Consider the following 20662-nt stretch of genomic DNA (forward strand, 5'->3'; position numbering starts at 1 on the left):
GTGGGAGTTCATACTGTATATAGGGGGCTGTGTGTGGGCTCATACTGTATAAAGGAGGCTATGTGGGGCTCATACTGTATATAGGGGGCTGTGTGTGGGCTCATACTGTATAAAGGAGGCTATGTGGGGCTCATACTGTATATAGGGGGCTGTGTGGGCTCATACTGTATAAAGGAGGCTATGTGGGGCTCATACTGTATATAGGGGGCTGTGTGTGGGCTCATACTGTATAAAGGAGGCTATGTGGGGCTCATACTGTATATAGGGGGCTGTGTGTGGGCTCATACTGTATAAAGGAGGTTATGTGGGAGTTCATACTGTATATAGGGGGCTGTGTGTGGGCTCATACTGTATAAAGGAGGCTATGTGGGGCTCATACTGTATATAGGGGGCTGTGTGTGGGCTCATACTGTATAAAGGAGGTTATGTGGGAGTTCATACTGTATATAGGGGGCTGTGTGTGGGCTCATACTGTATAAAGGAGGCTATGTGGGGCTCATACTGTATATAGGGGGCTGTGTGTGGGCTCATACTGTATAAAGGAGGCTATGTGGGGCTCATACTGTATATAGGTGGCTGTGTGTGGGCTCATACTGTATAAAGGAGGCTATGTGGGGCTCATACTGTATATAGGGGGCTGTGTGTGGGCTCATACTGTATATAGGGAGATGTCAGCATACTTAATTATTCTCAATATTAAATGATAATATAAAATAATTATAATTAATGTTAATATAAATATTGAGCAGATTTATTTTCTGCCTATTGGTTTGACCTCCACAGCAGTCACTGTCTCCCTTGGGAAAATTATTTGCCCACCCCAGCTCTAAGCTATTTTCATTCCTTCATAAAAATCAGTGATAAGGTAACGTGGCTCTGTATACGTCGTACACACATGGCCGCGCCTTACGTGTCGTACATACACAGCTCTGCTCTGTAAGCACACGGCTCCGCTCAGTACGCACGTACGTCTATATACTCTATACTTTTCTTAGCCATGTATAAGTGATATACCGCAGATACATGCGGCTCCGCTTAGTACATAGTGTGCACGCTCGGCGCCATACACACTGCATACATATGGCTCACGCTGTTCTGGATTCCCTTGACTCCTCCCCTCCATGTCACTGATCACATGACTGTGACCTCATCACAGGTCCTGTGCACACAGAGCAGCTGTGTATGTGGTGTGCAGCTCTGCAGGTGGAGGTAGGTGCTGGAGAGGTCCCGTTACTTTGGGGTTGTCAGGTCTGGGCTAGTTTGAACGTTAGAAAATATTTTAACTTTTATTCTTTATTTATTTTTCTTTCCTAAACTAGAGATATAATGTTGTCTACATTTTATATTTTTTGGGGTAATTGTCACTATTTTGCTGCCTTCATACAAGGTATAGGTGGTAAAGTGCTGCGTTACCAGGTGCACAGCCCCGTCCCCCACACGTGGAGCTCTGTGACTGCAGGGGGGTCACTGTATGACTCTTATATAAGAGGGACCCCCTATAGCCACACTTGTCTCCGGGGTCTGGTTCCCCTACGTGTGCTCTCACTGTGCCGTGTTAATATCGTCTATAGAGGAGGGGATCGATTAGCAGAGATCACGTCTGTAGTCCTCGGTTGCCGAACAGGAGCCCTATGGACAGCTTCCTCCATACCGGCATACTCAGCTCACCTTTTGATTAGTTGGCTAATGTTTTTTGCGTCTTGCCAGTCCAGCTAATCAAAAGAGGAGTTGAGGATGGCAGCAGGAAGGAGGCAGTTCACTGGGCTCCTGACCGGGCCTCTGCATCCTGGTCCTGTAAATGTACAGTGACTTGTGAAAGTATTCAACCCCTTGGCATTTTTCGTGTTTTCCTACCTTACAACCTGAAATTTGACAGGTTTTTTTAGGGTTTGCATCAGTTCATGTAAAGAACATGCCTACAACTGTGAACATTTGGTTTTCTCTTTATTGTCAAGCAAACATCAAATTGGACAAAATAACTGTAAACTTCAGTGTGCATAACTATTCACCCCCCTACAGTCAGCAATTAGTAGAGCCTTCTTTTACGGCAATTACAGCTCTATCTATGAGCTTTCCAAATCTGACCACTGGGATTTTTGCCTATTCCTCAAGGCAAAACTGCTCGAGATCTTTCAAGTTAGATGATTTACTCTGGAGAACGGCAATCTTCAAGTCTGTCCATAGATTCTCAATTGGATTAAGGTCTGGAGTTTGATTAGGCCACTCCAAAACATTAATGTTTCCTCTTAAACCACGTGAGTGTTGCTTTAACAGTATACTTTAGGTTGTTGTTTTGTTTTAAGGTGAACCTCCGTCCCAGGCTCGCACCCCACTTCAAGGGTCCTCGCATTTGTGAGTCCTAACCCTTTTTTCCATTTTTATGCAGAATGCAGCCTAGCTCTTTAAGGTTGGTTGGGTGAATTGAGGCATCTGTCTTGTGGAGTGCACTTATATAGTGATGGACAGCCCACCTGATCTAATAGTATGGGTGTCATCAATAGGCCCCAAGTCAGAAACTGTGCATCACACTTATCGAAGTGACTTGCATAGCCACTCCCTCCATGAATTGGTAGGTTAGTGATTGGCTGATTTATCACTATTTTGCACCCGAGCTGCCCCAGCCTTTATCATGGGGGTCTGCTGCATCTTGCTAGTGCATTGATAATCTGACCTGGTGTTGGTATGGCTGGTTTTTTTTGTCTGTAAAAAGGACTTGAAAACTCTACCAAAGCTGAATGTATTTCCAAAGGTTCAATAACTATTATTATTTATTTTTAGAGAACCATTGATTCCATGGCATGACAAGAGGTTACATACAATATACAAACATAAATTTAAAATAAATAAACTGTCACGATGTGATGGTTTAACGTAAACAAGGGGGGCTTCAAATTGTCCTTGAAACTAGGACTCTAACTATCACTGTTCTGGGGGTACTCTTGAAAGTAAAGAGACTTGAGTCTCCAACTTTACAATGCTCCTGTTAAACCTTGATCTGTCACCTCCCACATGAGGCCTGGGACAGAAATGTAAGTTAAACAAGACACAAAGACAAAACAGGGATAACAGAAAGCAACAAACATGCAAACATTCACCAAAGGTAAAGAGGTATATAGGGAAGGATGGGAATGTACCAACCAAATGGAAATTGGGCAATGAGGAAAGCATACACCCAAAAACAGCACACAAAAATCTCCAGTAGCAACAATGATCTCCAATTCAGAACAGCGTCTCCAAGGATCTATAAAGCAAAGCTTTCACTGGCAAGACAGAGAAGGCCAGGTCTTATGGGGAGAGGTAATGACCAGGTCAGACGCAGCTGAAAATGGAGCTGCAAGTTTCTAACCAGCATATAAAAGGTTGTTAACCTGCTTAGCACCAAAGGAAGCCAAATCTATTTAATATGGGACACAAACACACAGGCTAATTGGAAGATCTGCGATTCATAATACGTAGTGATCTTCTAAACCCAGATCTCCCAGGATGATGTGATACCCTCGTGACAGTACCCCTCCTTTCTACGAGGGGCCACAGGACTCTCAGGGCTTGGTTTATCCGGATGGGCCAAATGAAAGGTCCATATAAACCTACCGGCATTAATTTCAGATGCCGGCACCTACATCCTCTCCTCCAGATAAGGCTACTTTCACACTAGCGTCGTGCACTGCACGTCGCTATGCGATGTTGCGGCGCACCGACGCTAGCTGTGAATACGCCGCACAACAGGGGCAGTGGATGCAGTTTTCCAACGCATCCGCTGCCCCATTGTGAGGTGCGGGGAGGCGGGGGCAGAGTTCCGCACCAAAAAACGTTACAAGCAACGTTTTTTGGTGGCGACGGTCCGACGCAACACGACGCAACCGTCGCACGATGGTTGCGACGTGTGGCAATGCGTCGCACTGCATCGCTAATAGAAGTCTATGGAGAAAAAACGCATACCGCAAGCACTTTTGCAGGATGCGTTTTTTCTGCAAAATGACACATAGCGATGTGTAGTGCACGACGCTAGTGTGAAAGTAGCCTAATACCCCTTCCAATGTACCAGGTACAGAGCGGCGAACCATATGGGAATCAATGATTTTTGCTACCTGAAATTCCAAATTGCCATCAACAATAACCGGTGGTGTTTGTAAAGGTGAGGGTTCCACAGGCGCAACAAATTTTTTGATCAAAGACCTTTGAAAAACATTATGGATCTTGAGAGTAGGTGGAAGCTTGAGACGAAAAGCTACAGGTTTGATTACGGCGACCACCTTATAAGGACAAATAAACTTAGGATCTAATTTCCAAGAATGAACTTGGGTGAACAATCTTTTCTTTTTAGCCCTACATTTGCATTTGTCCCCATGATCTTTAAATTATACGGAACTCTTACCATACCGATGAGAGCAAAGAAGAAAATTGTTCGTCCCAAGAACTCCCGATTACTCATCTTTACTGAAGGTACAGAATTGTGCATGGTAAGCAAAAAATAGCGACTTAACAGTGGACTCACTACATTGATTGTTTAACGCAAACTAGCCAGTGGTAGAAAAGAAGACCAATCCTCCTGGTTATCTGACACAAAATATCTGAGGTATGTCTCCAAACTTTGGTTTCGGTGTTCAGTCTAGCCATTAGTGTACGGATGGATGCCGAAGAAAATGATAGCTGCATTCCTAAACGAGAACAAAACGCCCTCAAAAAATGTAGATACAAATTGGGTCCCCCAATCTGGCACCACATTGGAGAGAACCCCGTGAAGCTTTACAATCTTAGTGACAAACACCTGAGCCATTGTCTTGGCGTTAGGGAGAGCAGGTAAAGCAATAAGTTGTGCCATTTTACTAAACCTATCCACCACAACTAAAATAACCGTTTTGCTAGAGGATGAAGGGAGATCCATGATGAAATCAATGGATAATAATAATAATAATCTTTATTTTTATATAGCGCTAACATATTCCGCAGCGCTTTACAGGGTGCACACATTATCATCGCTGTCCCTGTTGGGGCTCACAATCTAAATTACCTAACAGTATGTCTTTGGAATGTGGGAGGAAACCGGAGAACCCGGAGGAAACCCACGCAAACACGGAGAGAACATACAAACTCTGAGTTCATGGTCGGTCAGGAATGATTATTGGTAAAAGAGCCCTAGACGGACAAGTGTTCGGGGTCTTAGAACACGCACATACACTACATGAAGACACAAAGTCAACTATATCGTTGATGATATATGCAACCTTGGCCACCAGAAACAACGAGAAAGGAGGTCCAAGGTCTCCTTACTACTTGGGTGACCAGCCAGAGCCGAGTTATGATGTGCCTCTAAAATTTTGAGACACAGATGTACAGGTACAAACAATTTCCCTTAAGGTCCAGCAGGGGCGTCAACCTGAGCCATCAATACCTCACCCTCAAATTCAGAATGCACTGCAAAGACAATCACTCTTTATTGTGAAATATGGATGGCATTGTCAGTACTCCTACCCCCAGGGAAACTCAGACAAAGCATCCGCTTTGACGTTCTTTATCCTAGGATGATAATTGACCACAAATTAAACCTGGTGAAAAATAAAGACCATCTAGCTTGCTTGGGATTAAGGTGTTTAGCAGATTCAAGGTACATCAAGTTTTTGTGATCAGTGATGACGGTGACCGTGTGAACTGGCCTCTCCAAAGAATGACACCATTCCTCAAATGCCAACTTAATGGCCAAAAGATCCCTATTGCCTACATCATAGTTTCTGTAGTCCGACAACAACTTTTTAGAGAAGAAGGCACATAGATGCCATTTACCCCTCATGACCCTTGAGATAATACAGCCCCAACCCCCACCTCTGAAGCATCAACCTTGACAATAAATAGTTGAAAAGCATTGGGTTATATGAGTACTGGAGCAGTGGAAAAACATCTTTTCAAAAAGGAAAATCCCTGCCGAGCGCTGTCTGACCACCTCGAGAAGTTCCTACCTTTCCTAGTCATGTCAGTAAGGGGTTTGACAATAAACAAGACATTTCAGATAAATTTCCAGTAATAGTTTGCAAACCCCAAAATGTTTTGTAATGCTTTCAGATTTTCTGGGAGGCTCCATTTCAGGACAGCTTGGACCTTATCAAGATCCATACGGAAACCTGCAGCTGACACTAGGAAACCTAAGAACTGAGTCTCCTTTACGGCGAATACACAGGTTTCCAAGTAGACATACAGTTTATTATCCTGTGTAGAACCTGTAACACCTGCCTGACATGTACCCGATGAGACTTGAGATCAGGTGAGCAGAAAAAAATATCGTCAAGATACACTACTACAAATCTACCCACAAGGTGACCGAAGATGTCATTAACGAAATGTTGGAACACGGCGGGAGCATTAGTCAAACCAAAAGGCATGACAAGATTTTCATAATGCCCTTCTAGGGTGTTAAAGCTGTCTTCCACTCATTCCCCTCCTTAATCCTAAACAGATTATTGTCGCATCTGAGATCTAACTTGGAGAACCATTTTGCCCCAATAATATGATTGAACAAATCAGGTAGAAGTGCGAGGAAATATGGGTCCCGGATAGTAATCTGATATAACTCATGAAAGTCCAAACAGGGACGCAGGCCCCCATCTTTCTTCTTAACGAAGAAGAAACCCTGCTGGTAGAGGTGAAGATGAGGGTCTAATGTGTCCCAAAAGGTACCTTCACACTAAACGACGCTGCAGCGATATCGACAACGATGCCGATCGCTGCAGCGTCACTGTTTGGTCGCTGGAGAGCTGTCACACAGACAGCTCTCCAGCGACCAACGATGCCGAAGTCCCCGGGTAACCAGGGTAAACATCGGGTTACTAAGCACAGGGCCGCGCTTAGTAACCCTATGTTTACCCTGGTTACCATTGTAAATGTAAAAAAAACAAACAGTACATACTCACCTTCTGCTGTCTGTCACACTTCCCTCGCCGTCTGCTTCCCGCATTGACTGTGAGTGCCGGCCGAAAAGTAAAAGCAGAGCACAGCGGTGACATGCTGTTTTCTGCTTTCACTTTACGGCCGGCACTCACAGTCAGTGTGGGAAGCAGACGGCGAGGGACGTGTGACAGACAGCAGAAGGTGAGTATGTACTGTTTGGTTTTTTTACATTTACAATGGTAACCAGGGTAAACATCGGGTTACTAAGCGCGGCCCTGCGCTTAGTAACCCGATATTTACCCTGGTTACCACTGTAAAACATCGCTGGCATCATTGCTTTGGCTGTCAAACACGACGATACACGCCGATCTGACGACCAAATAAAGTTCTGAACTTTCAGCAACGACCAGCGATATCACAGCAGGATCCAGATTGCTGCTGTGTGTCAAACACAACGATATCGCTATCCAGGACGCTGCAACGTCACGGATCGCTATCGTTATCGCTGCAAAGTCATTTAGTGTGAAGGTACCTTTAGCAAGACTCAGAGATATAGTCTTTCATGACCTGTCTCTCAGGACCACACAGATTGTATAATCTGGTTTTGGGCAACGTTACACCCAGAAGCAAGTTCACATGACAATCATACACATGATGGGGAGGCAGTTTTTTTACACTCCTTTTCAGAGAAGGGAGAAAAGATGGAATGTTTTTAGTAGAGACACTAGAGATAATAGTACCTAGGCAATCATTTTTGCAAAAATCACTCCACTTAATCATGTCTCTTGCCTACCAGTCGATGCTTAGTCAGCCAGGGAAGACTCAACACAATAGGCAAAGGTCCCGTGCGAACTGAGCATCCACCTCCTATCTGGGAGGACAGATATTTTCTCAGTTTTCATACCAATAACCACTTCTGCAGGTAAGAAAAACTGAGAAACACATGCAGAGGAGATACAGTCGTGTGAAAAAGTGTTTGCCTCATCCTGATTTCCGCTGCATGTTTGTCACACTAAAATGTTTCAGATCATCAAACAAATTTAAATATTATACAAAGATAACACAAATAAACACATTAAAATGAAGGTCTTTATTAATAAGAGAAAAAGAAATCCAAACCTTTAGTGCCCTGTGTGAAAAAGTAATTGACTTTTAAACCTAATAACTGGTTGAGCCAGCCTTAGGGGCAACAACTGGAATCAAGTGTTTGCTATAGCTGTCATTGAGTCTTTTACAACGCTCTGGAGGAATTTTTGCCCACACATCGTTGCAGAATTGTTGTAATTCAGCTACATTTGAGGGTTTCCGAGCATGAACCGACGTTTTAAGGTCATGTCAAAGCATCTCAATCGGATTAAGGTCAGGACTTTGACTAGGTCACTCCAATGTCTTAATTTTGTTCTTAAGCCATTCAAAGATGGACTTGCTGGTGTGTTTTGGATCATTGTCCTGCTGTTTAACCCAAGTGGGCTTCAGCTTGATGTCACAAACAGATGGCCGGACATTCTCCTTCAAGATTTTTTGGTAGCAGAATTAATGGTTCCATTTACCACAGCAAGTCTTCCAAGTCCATAATCAGCAAAACAACCCCAGACCATCATGCTACCGCCACCATATTTGGCTATCACTGTGGTTCGCTGGAGAAATGGCTTTATACCCTTTTGCAGACTGATACAACTCAATTATTTTGTTTCTCATTTGTTCCAGAATTTCTTTGGATCACGGCTTGTTGTCTAGCTTTTGAGGACCTTTAGGTCTACTTCATTTTGTTAAGCAGGTCCTATTTAAGTGATTTCATGATTGAGAACAGGTGTGGCAGTAATCAGGCTTGCATGTGGATAGGTAATTTGGACTCCACTTGCCATAGTTGTGATAAACCACAGTTAATGTATGTGTTAAGGGGAGTGCAATCAATTTTTCACACAAGGCATTGTAGGTTTGGATTTCTTTTTCCCTTCATAATAAAGACCTTCATTTAAAAACTGCATTTTCTGTTTACTTGAGTTATTTTTTGTGTTTTCTGACAGCTCTTTGTTCTTATGTAAAGAAGAACAGACCCCAATGAAATGCACCTTTTGACCACAGAAAAAACACAACCCTGTTTTGTGGTGAACCATAAGAGACTCATACCGAGGGGAGGCCTCTCCTAACTGGATCGGTAGTATCATGGAGGGTTGAGTCACAACAGGTCTTTTACTGAGGCATCTATGTATGCGTATGGCCAAACCGATGGTGGCAACCAACGACTCAGGAGTTTCGTAAAGTGCTAGTGCATCTTTCAATCTTTCAAACAGGCCCTGACAAAACTGACTCCTAAGAGCAGGATCCTTCCACCGGGTGTCAGTAGCCCATCAACAGAACTCTGAGCAAAATTCCTGGAGCTTGCGTTACTTAGATTCAGCAAGGAAGACACGGTTCGGACCACCATACGCGAGGCCTAGAGCCCATAAAAAATATCAACCAACTGGAGAGGCCTCAGTGGAGATGTTGCAGCAGTTGAGATGGGAGATGATGAGTGCATGCACTAGCATTTTAGTAGATTCAGGGTCGAGCAAAGAACAACTTCTGGAAATATTGTCAAGCTAGAGGCTGCAGGAGGTGGTTAGATCTTGGATATGTGGTTTGAAAGACATGACAGAGTCAAGGGATACTCCTAGGCAGCGGACGTCCTGTACAGGGAAAAGTGTGATGTAATTTATTGTGATAGATAGATTGGGTAGAGGAGTTGAGAGATGGAGGAAAGATGATGAGTTTGAAATTGTCCACAATGAGCTTTCGAAAGTGAGAGGAGAAGGAGGATATGGCTGATAGACACTGTGTGATTCTGCACCACAGATAAGTGTCATCTGGGCTAGAGAAGTAGATCAGCAGTGTCATCAGCGTAAAGGTGGTACTGGAAGCCATGGTATTTTATTAGTTGTCCCAGGCCAAAGTTAGAAATGGAGAAGTGTTTGAAATCATAGGGGAAGTTACGAGAATTAGTGATAGGTTGAAGAGTTGGGTTAGGGCCTTGATAAGTGTGATGGGGAGGAGGTAGGATGGGGTCAAGTGCACAAATGATGATATGAGAGTTGGAAAGAGGATGAGTAAGTTCTCCTTCAGTGATGGTGGAGAGGAAAGTTATGGGGAATGGCAATGGTCTGTTATAGTGAGGGGTTGTGGAGGTTGATTATTAAATACATCTTTTGGGATCCTACCCATGGTTTTCAAGTTCCTCTTTCATATTCTTTTTAGCAGACAAAGCAAACTCAAGTCCTCAACCCTTGCCCTGAATGGTGTGACTACATCCTCGAGATCAGACATTCGTAGGTTCTGTATACCTGCACTCCAAAGTCCACTTGTAAAATCTGTAAAATCAATTTTTCAGTGAGTATTCAGTTATGGCTTTGAGGATGTCAATTATAGTAGGGTTGTCCACTGCTGTAGCTACTTCAGTACCAAGATCAGAGACAGTTGAGCCAGGTTCATATGAGGGATGAATATTGCTCTCACTCACAGAGCCAGGTTGCACAAATTACTCTAGCTTGCTGGTTATTTTATTTTGCTTTGTGGAGATCTGACACCCAGAACTAGACAAAGCCAGTTATAATGTGTACAAGTGATCTCTTACCTTCCTTATTAATTCTAGTGGTACATTGGCTCCTCTCATTCCCATTCAGGTCTCTGCAATATCAGATGCTCTCAGTGGAGATCTTCTATATAAGAGAATTCTCCTGATTGAACCATCTAGGATGGACACAGACAAGGACAAGATGGGCGAGAAGATATTACACCTCACCCTAGAGATCCTCTTCCGGCTTACTGGAGAGGTGAGAGATTCTGATGACGTCACATTTCATGATTCTTATCAATGGGAATAGCAGGTAGACAGAACTGAAGAGATGAAGACTCTAGAAATGTCTGTAGTGAGATTTATTAATGTGTCTCTCCATAACCAGGATTACACAGTAGTGAAGAAGACCTCTAGTGAGCAGAACCCTATGTCTGAGGGATGGGAAAGAAATCTGAGCCCAATCACAGGGCCTCAACCTCACTCCCTGATACATGAGGACATCAATGACCAGAAGATCCTAGAACTCACCTACAAGATGATTGAACTGCTGACTGGAGAGGTGATACTGCTGGGAATGCTGGGACATTATATAGTAATGCTATGAAGGTATCTGGGGAGGTGACAGTATCAATGTATGTGTCAGGTTCCTATAAGGTGTCAGGATGTTACCGTCTATTTCTCCATGGAAGAGTGGGAGTATTTAGAAGGACACAAAGATCTATACAAGGACGTCATGATGGAGGTTCCACAACCCCTCACATTACCAGGTAATAGATGGGATTAAATAGACACAGCATGAAATATCTGTATGTAATGAATGATTTTAGTCCATTTATGTGTTTCCTCCAGTTCTATCTATAAAGAGGACAACACCAGAGAGATGTCCCCGTCCTCTTCTTCCACAGGACTGTAAACAAGAAGATCCCAATGTTCCTCAGGATCATCAGGTAGCTGGAGAGGTGTCATGAGATCTCCCCTATGATGTGTAGATGGCTGTGAAGTTATTGTGCTCAGTCTTGTTTTATTCACCGCTATTATATGTTTTAAATTTGTGTAATGAGATTGGTGGAGATGGCAGGATTAGAGCTGATCATAGATGTGACTTCTCCATCTGTCTGTGACTTGTACAATATTTGTTTCAGGGTGAAGATCTGATCCATATTAATACCACAGAGACATATGTGAGTGGTGATGAGTGGTTTAAAGTGGAGATTCCTACAGATGATTACCCAGGTGAGTAGTAATCTCTAAGTGCAGAGGGGTCACAGATTCTTCTCATTCCCTTAGTTTTTTGTCTGTTCTTTTTTATTGTATACTAGCTGAAGAGCCCGGCGTTGCCTGCGCATAGTAAATATCTGTGGTTAGTTATAGCACCTCACTTCTCTTATTTTCCCATCACGCCTCTCATTTTCCCCATCACATCTTTCATTTTCCCCCTCACATCTCTCATTTTCTCCCTCACACCTCTCATTTTCCCCCTCACTCCTCTTATTTTCCCCCTCACTCCTCTCATTCCCTCCTAACACTTGTCATTTCGACCTCACATCTGTCATTTTCCGATCACTCCACTATTTTCCCTCACCCCTCTCATTTTGCACTCACACCTTTTCATTTTCACCTCACACCTCTCATTTTCACCTCAGTATATACATGTTTGTCATCTCCCTTATATATAGTATACACCTGTATGTCATCTCCTGTATATAGTATATACCTGTATGTCATCTCCCCTGTATATAGTATATACCTGCTGTGTGTCATCTCCCCTGTATATAGTATATACCTGTATGTCATCTCCTCCTATATATAGTATATACCTGTATGTAATCTCCTCCTGTATATAGTATATACCTGTGTGTCATCTCACCTATATATAGTATATATCTGTGTGTCATCTCCTCCTGTATATAGTATATACCTGTATGTCATCTCCTCCTATACATAGCATATACCTGTATGTCATCTCCTCCTGTATATACTATATACCTGTAGGTAATCTGCTCCTGTATATAGTATATACCTGTGTGTCATCTCCTCCTGTATATAGTATATACCTGTATGTCATCTCCTCCTGTATGTAGTATGTACCTGTATGTCATCTCCTCCTCTATATAGTATATACCTGTGTGTCATCTCTCCTGTATATAGTATATATCTGTGTGTCATCTCCTCCTGTATATAGTATATACCTGTGTATCATCTCCCCTGTAAATAGTATATACCTGTGTGTCATCTCCTCCTGTATATAGTATATATCTGTATGTCATCTCCTCCTGTATTAGACCTCGTTCACACGTTATTTGGTCAGTATTTTTACCTCAGTATTTGTAAGCTAAATTGGCAGCCTGATAAATCCCCAGCCAACAGTAAGCCCACCCCCTGGCAGTATATATTAGCTCACACATACACATAATAGACTGGTCATGTGACTACAGCTGCCGGATTCCTATATGGTACATTTGTTGCTCTTGTAGTTTGTCTGCTTATTAATCAGATTTTTATTTTTGAAGGATAATACCAGACTTGTGTGTGTTTTAGGGCGAGTTTCGTATGTCAAGTTGTGTGTGTTGAGTTGCGTGTGGCGACATGCATGTAGCGACTTTTGTGAGATGAGTTTTGTGTGGCGACATGCGTGTAGCAACTTTTTGTGTGTCGAGTTGCATGTGACAGGTTAGTGTAGCAAGTTGTGTGCAGCAAGTTTTGCGCATGGCGAGTTTTGCGCGTGGCGAGTTTTATGTGTGGTGCCTTTTGAGTATGTGCAAGTTTTGTGTGAGGCAACTTTTGCATTTGTTGCAACTTTTGTGCATGTGGCAATTTTTCCGCGTGTGCAAGTTTTGCATGTGGCGAGTTTTCCATGAGGTGAGTTTTGCACGTGTGGCGAGTTTTGCATGTGGAGAGTTTTGCGCGTGGCGAGTTTTGAGCGGCGACTTTTGTGTTTTGACTTTTATGTGGCGAGGTTGGTGTATGTGTGGTGAAATGTGCGCTGAGGGTGGTATATGTGTTCGAGCACGTGGTAGTGTGTGGCGCATTTTGTGTGTGTGTTCATATCCCCGTGGTGGTGTGGTGATTATCCCATGACGGGGCCCCACCTTAGCAACTGTACAGTATATACTCTTTGGCGCCATCGCTCTCATTCTTTAAGTCTCCCTTGTTCACATCTGGCAGCTGTTAACTTGCCTCCAACACTTTTCCTTTCATTTTTTCCCCATTATGTAGATGGGGGCAAAATTGTTTGGTGAATTGGAAAGTGCGGGGTTAAAATTTCACCTCGCAACATAGCTTTGACGCTCTCGGGGTCCAGACGTGTGACTGTGCAAAATTTTGTGCCTGTAGCTGCGACGCCTCCAACACTTTTCCTTTCACTTTTTCCCCATTATGTAGATAGGGGCAAAATTGTTTGGTGAATTGGAAAGCGCGGGGTTAAAATTTCACCTCACAACATAGCCTATGACGCTCTCGGGGTCCAGACGTGTGACTGTGCAAAATTTTGTGGCTGTAGCTGCGACGGTTCAGATGCCAATCCTGGACATACACACATACACACATACACACATTCAGCTTTATATATTAGATTTTCTCCCCTTCAGCCAAAATAGAATTTTAATATGGATGAATATGTAATTCTGTAAAATACAGTGGGAATGTGGACATAACATTTTTCTATTTGAATGAGGTTTATTTCTTCACCATCTTCTGAGGTGATTTGACCTTTTTTGTAACTAGAGAATTATTAGCTCCTATCAGACTCATTTGTAAAGTTTCTGTGCGATAACAAAAAGAGAACATAAAATCATATACCCCAATAAAAAGTTTGAGAAAATGAGCAGCTCAGATGACCATTCTGTTTGGCTTCCGGCTTTAAATCCGAACTCATTTCATATTTGAATGCGTACATTTCCCAAGTACCCATGAGAGAGCGCTGAGCCTGTTGCCTCATGTTTGGTGTCCAGCTTGCTGTCTCTGTCTCATGACATGATTTGGTGCAGCTTCTTTGCCTCATGAGTTGATTTAATTTAGCTTTTGACATTGTAGCTTGGTTAAGTCTTCTTGACCTGTGGATTGGTTTTAGCCTTTTGTCTCCTGGTTTGGCTTAGCTTTAGACATTTTAGCTTGGGTTAGCATTAAGGGCTTGTGAGGGACAAGACCGAATCCATTTTGGATTAGTTCAGGACATCTCCTTTCCCTCCTGAAATGTGCCCCCACCCTTGGGATTCCACAGGCTCATTGTTTTCTTTTAATTAAAAGAGCTAGGACAAGTTATTTGAAGCTGTTAACACAAGGGTGCAAATTCTTCTGCAGCTATAGCAACCTGAACCTCTTTGTGTGACTAAGCACATGGCACAGCAAGGCTATGAGGTATGGAATCTGGAAAATGACCTATAATAACACAATGCAATATCTCTAAGATGAGCCGAGCACATATTCCGAATCGGCGTTCCTTTCCCCACATGCCCATATTATTTAGCCACCTGTAGCACTCTGGATTCTGGAGTTATAAAGCATAGCTAGCAGTAATTACATACGGTAGTCATATTTAGTCTCTATGCGCAGATAAAATCCATTGGAATGCAGTGGCGGTACAACCAACCCATTCAGAGCTTCGGGCGCAATGCTATGAGCCACCCACAGTTCTAGGCAGAAAATCATATTCTCAGATATGGGAGGAGAGAGGCTGCAGCACCCAGGGGTGGGAGCAGATGTGTGAGGTAGCAGCCTAGGAGATATATGGCAGACCCTCACTCTGAGTTTTCTGATGGCCGGAGGATACGTTTGCTGACGCAGCCCGGAAAGCCTGTAACTAAGATTTGGACCTGTGATCCATCTGCGCCTCCCTGTGGTCACATGCTACATATGTAAAGTAAGCTGCGGAGACACCATCACGTGTTTCTCAACGCAAGCAATGAATAGCCAGGCCTTTCTCCGGGAAGGAACAACCACGGGAAGGGCAGCATCCAATAAAGGAGAATATCCAATAAAGGAAGACCACCTATGCCAAGCATGGTATCCATCCACAAACAGCTGTTTCGGGGTTTTTGCCCCTCATCAGTGTGGAGTAGGAAACTGGCTATTAGGAGCAGTGCCTGGTGAAAGGCTATGAAGGAACAGATGAATGACCTCGGGGAGACCAAAACATCCAACACTGCGGAGACACCATCACGTGTTTCTCAACGCAGTGATCCAGAACACTGCCCCCATCCCTTATGGGAAATATGCAAACGCATGTAAAGTAAGCTGCGGAGACACCATCACGTGTTTCTCAACGCAAGCAATGAATAGCCAGGCCTTTCTCCGGGAAGGAACAACCACGGGAAGGGCAGCATCCAATAAAGGAGAATATCCAATAAAGGAAGACCACCTATGCCAAGCATGGTATCCATCCACAAACAGCTGTTTCGGGGTTTTTGCCCCTCATCAGTGTGGAGTAGGAAACTGGCTATTAGGAGCAGTGCCTGGTGAAAGGCTATGAAGGAACAGATGAATGACCTCGGGGAGACCAAAACATCCAACACTGCGGAGACACCATCACGTGTTTCTCAACGCAGTGATCCAGAACACTGCCCCCATCCCTTATGGGAAATATGCAAACGCATGTAAAGTAAGCTGCGGAGACACCATCACGTGTTTCTCAACGCAAGCAATGAATAGCCAGGCCTTTCTCCGGGAAGGAACAACCACGGGAAGGGCAGCATCCAATAAAGGAGAATATCCAATAAAGGAAGACCACCTATGCCAAGCATGGTATCCATCCACAAACAGCTGTTTCGGGGTTTTTGCCCCTCATCAGTGTGGAGTAGGAAACTGGCTATTAGGAGCAGTGCCTGGTGAAAGGCTATGAAGGAACAGATGAATGACCTCGGGGAGACCAAAACATCCAACACTGCGGAGACACCATCACGTGTTTCTCAACGCAGTGATCCAGAACACTGCCCCCATCCCTTATGGGAAATATGCAAACGCATGTAAAGTAAGCTGCGGAGACACCATCACGTGTTTCTCAACGCAAGCAATGAATAGCCAGGCCTTTCTCCGGGAAGGAACAACCACGGGAAGGGCAGCATCCAATAAAGGAGAATATCCAATAAAGGAAGACCACCTATGCCAAGCATGGTATCCATCCACAAACAGCTGTTTCGGGGTTTTTGCCCCTCATCAGTGTGGAGTAGGAAACTGGCTATTAGGAGCAGTGCCTGGTGAAAGGCTATGAAGGAACAGATGAATGACCTCGGGGAGACCAAAACATCCAACACTGCGGAGACACCATCACGTGTTTCTCAACGCAGTGATCCAGAACACTGCCCCCATCCCTTATGGGAAATATGCAAATGCATGTAGGATAGCTGCGGAGACACCATCACATGGGGAAAGGCCTGGCTATTCACTGCTTGCATCGAGAAACATGTGATGGTGTCTCCGCAGCTATCCTACATGCATTTGCATATTTCCCATAAGGGATGGGGGCAGTGTTCTGGATCACTGCGTTGAGAAACACGTGATGGTGTCTCCGCAGTGTTGGATGTTTTGGTCTCCCCGAGGTCATTCATCTGTTCCTTCATAGCCTTTCACCAGGCACTGCTCCTAATAGCCAGTTTCCTACTCCACACTGATGAGGGGCAAAAACCCCGAAACAGCTGTTTGTGGATGGATACCATGCTTGGCATAGGTGGTCTTCCTTTATTGGATATTCTCCTTTATTGGATGCTGCCCTTCCCGTGGTTGTTCCTTCCCGGAGAAAGGCCTGGCTATTCATTGCTTGCGTTGAGAAACACGTGATGGTGTCTCCGCAGCTTACTTTACATGCGTTTGCATATTTCCCATAAGGGATGGGGGCAGTGTTCTGGATCACTGCGTTGAGAAACACATGATGGTGTCTCCGCAGTGTTGGATGTTTTGGTCTCCCCGAGGTCATTCATCTGTTCCTTCATAGCCTTTCACCAGGCACTGCTCCTAATAGCCAGTTTCCTACTCCACACTGATGAGGGGCAAAAACCCCGAAACAGCTGTTTGTGGATGGATACCATGCTTGGCATAGGTGGTCTTCCTTTATTGGATATTCTCCTTTATTGGATGCTGCCCTTCCCGTGGTTGTTCCTTCCCGGAGAAAGGCCTGGCTATTCATTGCTTGCGTTGAGAAACACGTGATGGTGTCTCCGCAGCTTACTTTACATGCGTTTGCATATTTCCCATAAGGGATGGGGGCAGTGTTCTGGATCACTGCGTTGAGAAACACGTGATGGTGTCTCCGCAGTGTTGGATGTTTTGGTCTCCCCGAGGTCATTCATCTGTTCCTTCATAGCCTTTCACCAGGCACCGCTCCTAATAGCCAGTTTCCTACTCCACACTGATGAGGGGCAAAAACCCCGAAACAGCTGTTTGTGGATGGATACCATGCTTGGCATAGGTGGTCTTCCTTTATTGGATATTCTCCTTTATTGGATGCTGCCCTTCCCGTGGTTGTTCCTTCCCGGAGAAAGGCCTGGCTATTCATTGCTTGCGTTGAGAAACACGTGATGGTGTCTCCGCAGCTTACTTTACATGCGTTTGCATATTTCCCATAAGGGATGGGGGCAGTGTTCTGGATCACTGCGTTGAGAAACACGTGATGGTGTCTCCGCAGTGTTGGATGTTTTGGTCTCCCCGAGGTCATTCATCTGTTCCTTCATAGCCTTTCACCAGGCACTGCTCCTAATAGCCAGTTTCCTACTCCACACTGATGAGGGGCAAAAACCCCGAAACAGCTGTTTGTGGATGGATACCATGCTTGGCATAGGTGGTCTTCCTTTATTGGATATTCTCCTTTATTGGATGCTGCCCTTCCCGTGGTTGTTCCTTCCCGGAGAAAGGCCTGGCTATTCATTGCTTGCGTTGAGAAACACGTGATGGTGTCTCCGCAGCTTACTTTACATGCGTTTGCATATTTCCCATAAGGGATGGGGGCAGTGTTCTGGATCACTGCGTTGAGAAACACGTGATGGTGTCTCCGCAGTGTTGGATGTTTTGGTCTCCCCGAGGTCATTCATCTGTTCCTTCATAGTCACATGCTACATAACACGGTAATTGCAACCGATCTATACCCTATCCTTGTACTACACTCCTGACTGTATATATTAGCTCTTGTATGTATAGCTGTATTTTCTAGTGTGCCTCCTCAGTGGTTAAATATAAAATTAATCTTGGGCTGCTCTTTTATCTCGATCCACGAATCCCCACGTCCACACGCACCGTTGGTTATTATACGCTACCCCAGGGTTGGTTACTAACCCGATCTAAGCCTGCTGTCGGACGGGGCTTATTTTAAATGAGGAACTGGTGGCAGAATACCATACTGTTTTAGTGAGGAACTTTGGCAGTGACGGCTGGGAAGTTTAGGTATATATCCCCAGGCTGTACTGGTGATATATATCCCCTCTCACTGGGAGCGCCTCACTAACTCGTACCTATAAGGGAAGCCTTTCCAGCAACTATTGGCCCACAGTGCAGTTCACTGACTGACCTGAGGCAAGTGGTGGCGCCAGAGAGCTGACCCCTGCTGGGTTCTTCTCTCCCCTCCCCTGAGGTGAGCGAAGTCGACGCCTCCCTTCCCCTGTGAGATCACTTACAGGACTCATTCCCACTTGCGATGAAATCAGACAAATGCAATCCGATTAAAAATCAGATTGCATTTGGACTAATGATATTCTATCATTGTGTGCTCATCTGCAGTTTTTTTATCCAGCTCGGATCGGATCACTATCGGACTGGGAAAAACTTGCAGCATGCTGCGACTGTAATCGGAAATGGGATCGCATCCTGCAATAGAAGTCAATGGGTGCAAGAAAAAATCGCACAGCACTCGGACCAATAAGCCGTCAATTCTTCTGCCGTTTACTGTAAAATCACTGCAGGAGCCAACAGGATAGAAGAGGTGGATTACATACAGTAAATACAAATAGAATAGATAGATATACAGATGTCTGTGACAAATACAATTAGTACAGTGTGTGCAGCTTACTGTACATGTATTTAATAAAAGATTATGTTTTGGAAAAAAAATGGCGTGGTGTTGTGAACTCTGTTTTCAGGCTCCCTCTTGTGGTCACTGGTGGTATGGTGTGACTTTTGCTTTGGGCTCCCCCTGGTGGCTTTGTTTGTTATCCTGCTGGTCTCTGGCTATCAGCTGGTTCGTTATCCTCTGGGAGGTTCCTATATAGCTCTGTTTTACTTCCACTTGTTGCCGGCTGTCGATGTAATCAGTGCTACTCAGATTCCTTCTGACTACCTTGCTCCCAGTCCATCCAGGACAAGCTAAGTTTTCCTTGCTCATTTTTTGATCAGCAGTGTTTATCATGTTTTCTTGTCCAGCTTGCTAAAATGTGATTCCCTCGCTTGCTGGATGCTCTAGTGGACTGAGTTTCTCCCCACACACCATTAGTTGGTGCGTGAGTTCTTGAAATCTCAGGATGGATATTTTGTAAGGGTTTTTTATTGATCGCATAGACCCCTGCTCTATGTTCTGCTTTCTAGTACTAGTGGGCCTCTTTTGCTGAATCTGATTTCATCCCTACGTATGTGCCTTCTTCTTACTTCACCGTTAATATTTGTTGGGGGCTTCTATATCTTTGGGGATTATTTCTCTGGAGGCAAGCGAGGTCTTTCTTTCTCTTTAGGGGTAGCTAGTTCCTCAGGCTGGCTCGGGACGTCTAGGAATTTTTTAGGCACGTTCACCGGCTACCTCTAGTTGTGTTGGATAGGTTCAGATTTGCGATCAGTCCAGTTACCATCTCCCTAGAGCTTGTCCTTAGTTTATTCACTTGCTGGTCTATTCGTGATCCTCAGCCACTAAGGATCATAACAGTACAGCCGGCCTGAAAGTGTTAATTGCATGGCAGAAGCAGGAGAAAAGAAGCCTTGAGAAATTTTTTTTTTTTTGTTGTTGCCGTGTGTCTAGCTGCTGTGGCTAGCTTCTCTCCTCCTCTTAATCTTGGTGTGGTTCTGAGTTCAGCTGCTGACATGGATGTCCAGAGCTTGGCTTCCAGTCTGGATCATCTTGCTGCTAGGGTTCAAAGTATTCAGGATTTTGTTGTTCGCAGTCCTGTGTCAGAGCCTGGAATACCTATTCCGGAGTTGTTTTCTGGAGATAGATCTAGGTTCCTGAATTTTAGGAACAATTGTAAGTTGTTTCTTTCTTTGAAACCTCGTTCCTCTGGTGATGCCGTTCAGCAAGTTAAGATTATCATTTCCTTTTTGCGCGGT

The 20662-nt window shown here is 44.3% G+C and overlaps 1 protein-coding gene across 3 annotated transcripts in view; it reads left to right on the plus strand.

Moving 5' to 3' along the window:
• Nucleotides 1–1123: 1123 nt before the first annotated feature.
• LOC143766297 (uncharacterized) overlaps nucleotides 1124–20662 on the plus strand; it is a 51660-nt gene continuing 32121 nt past the window's right edge. For 2 of the 3 annotated variants that reach the window (XM_077253861.1, XM_077253862.1), the window contains exons 1-6: nucleotides 1124–1209; nucleotides 10539–10688; nucleotides 10818–10991; nucleotides 11076–11199; nucleotides 11282–11379; nucleotides 11575–11665. In XM_077253861.1, the coding sequence (XP_077109976.1) occupies nucleotides 1183–1209; nucleotides 10539–10688; nucleotides 10818–10991; nucleotides 11076–11199; nucleotides 11282–11379; nucleotides 11575–11665 (664 nt within the window). In that variant the 5' untranslated portion in view covers nucleotides 1124–1182. Of the gene's footprint in view, nucleotides 1210–5836; nucleotides 6257–10538; nucleotides 10689–10817; nucleotides 10992–11075; nucleotides 11200–11281; nucleotides 11380–11574; nucleotides 11666–20662 lie in introns of those variants that run through there. The other variant, XM_077253863.1, reaches the window with a different exon arrangement.

The sequence above is a fragment of the Ranitomeya variabilis genome, chromosome 4 (genome assembly GCF_051348905.1).
Source record: "Ranitomeya variabilis isolate aRanVar5 chromosome 4, aRanVar5.hap1, whole genome shotgun sequence".
Classification (NCBI taxonomy): Eukaryota; Metazoa; Chordata; class Amphibia; order Anura; family Dendrobatidae; genus Ranitomeya; species Ranitomeya variabilis.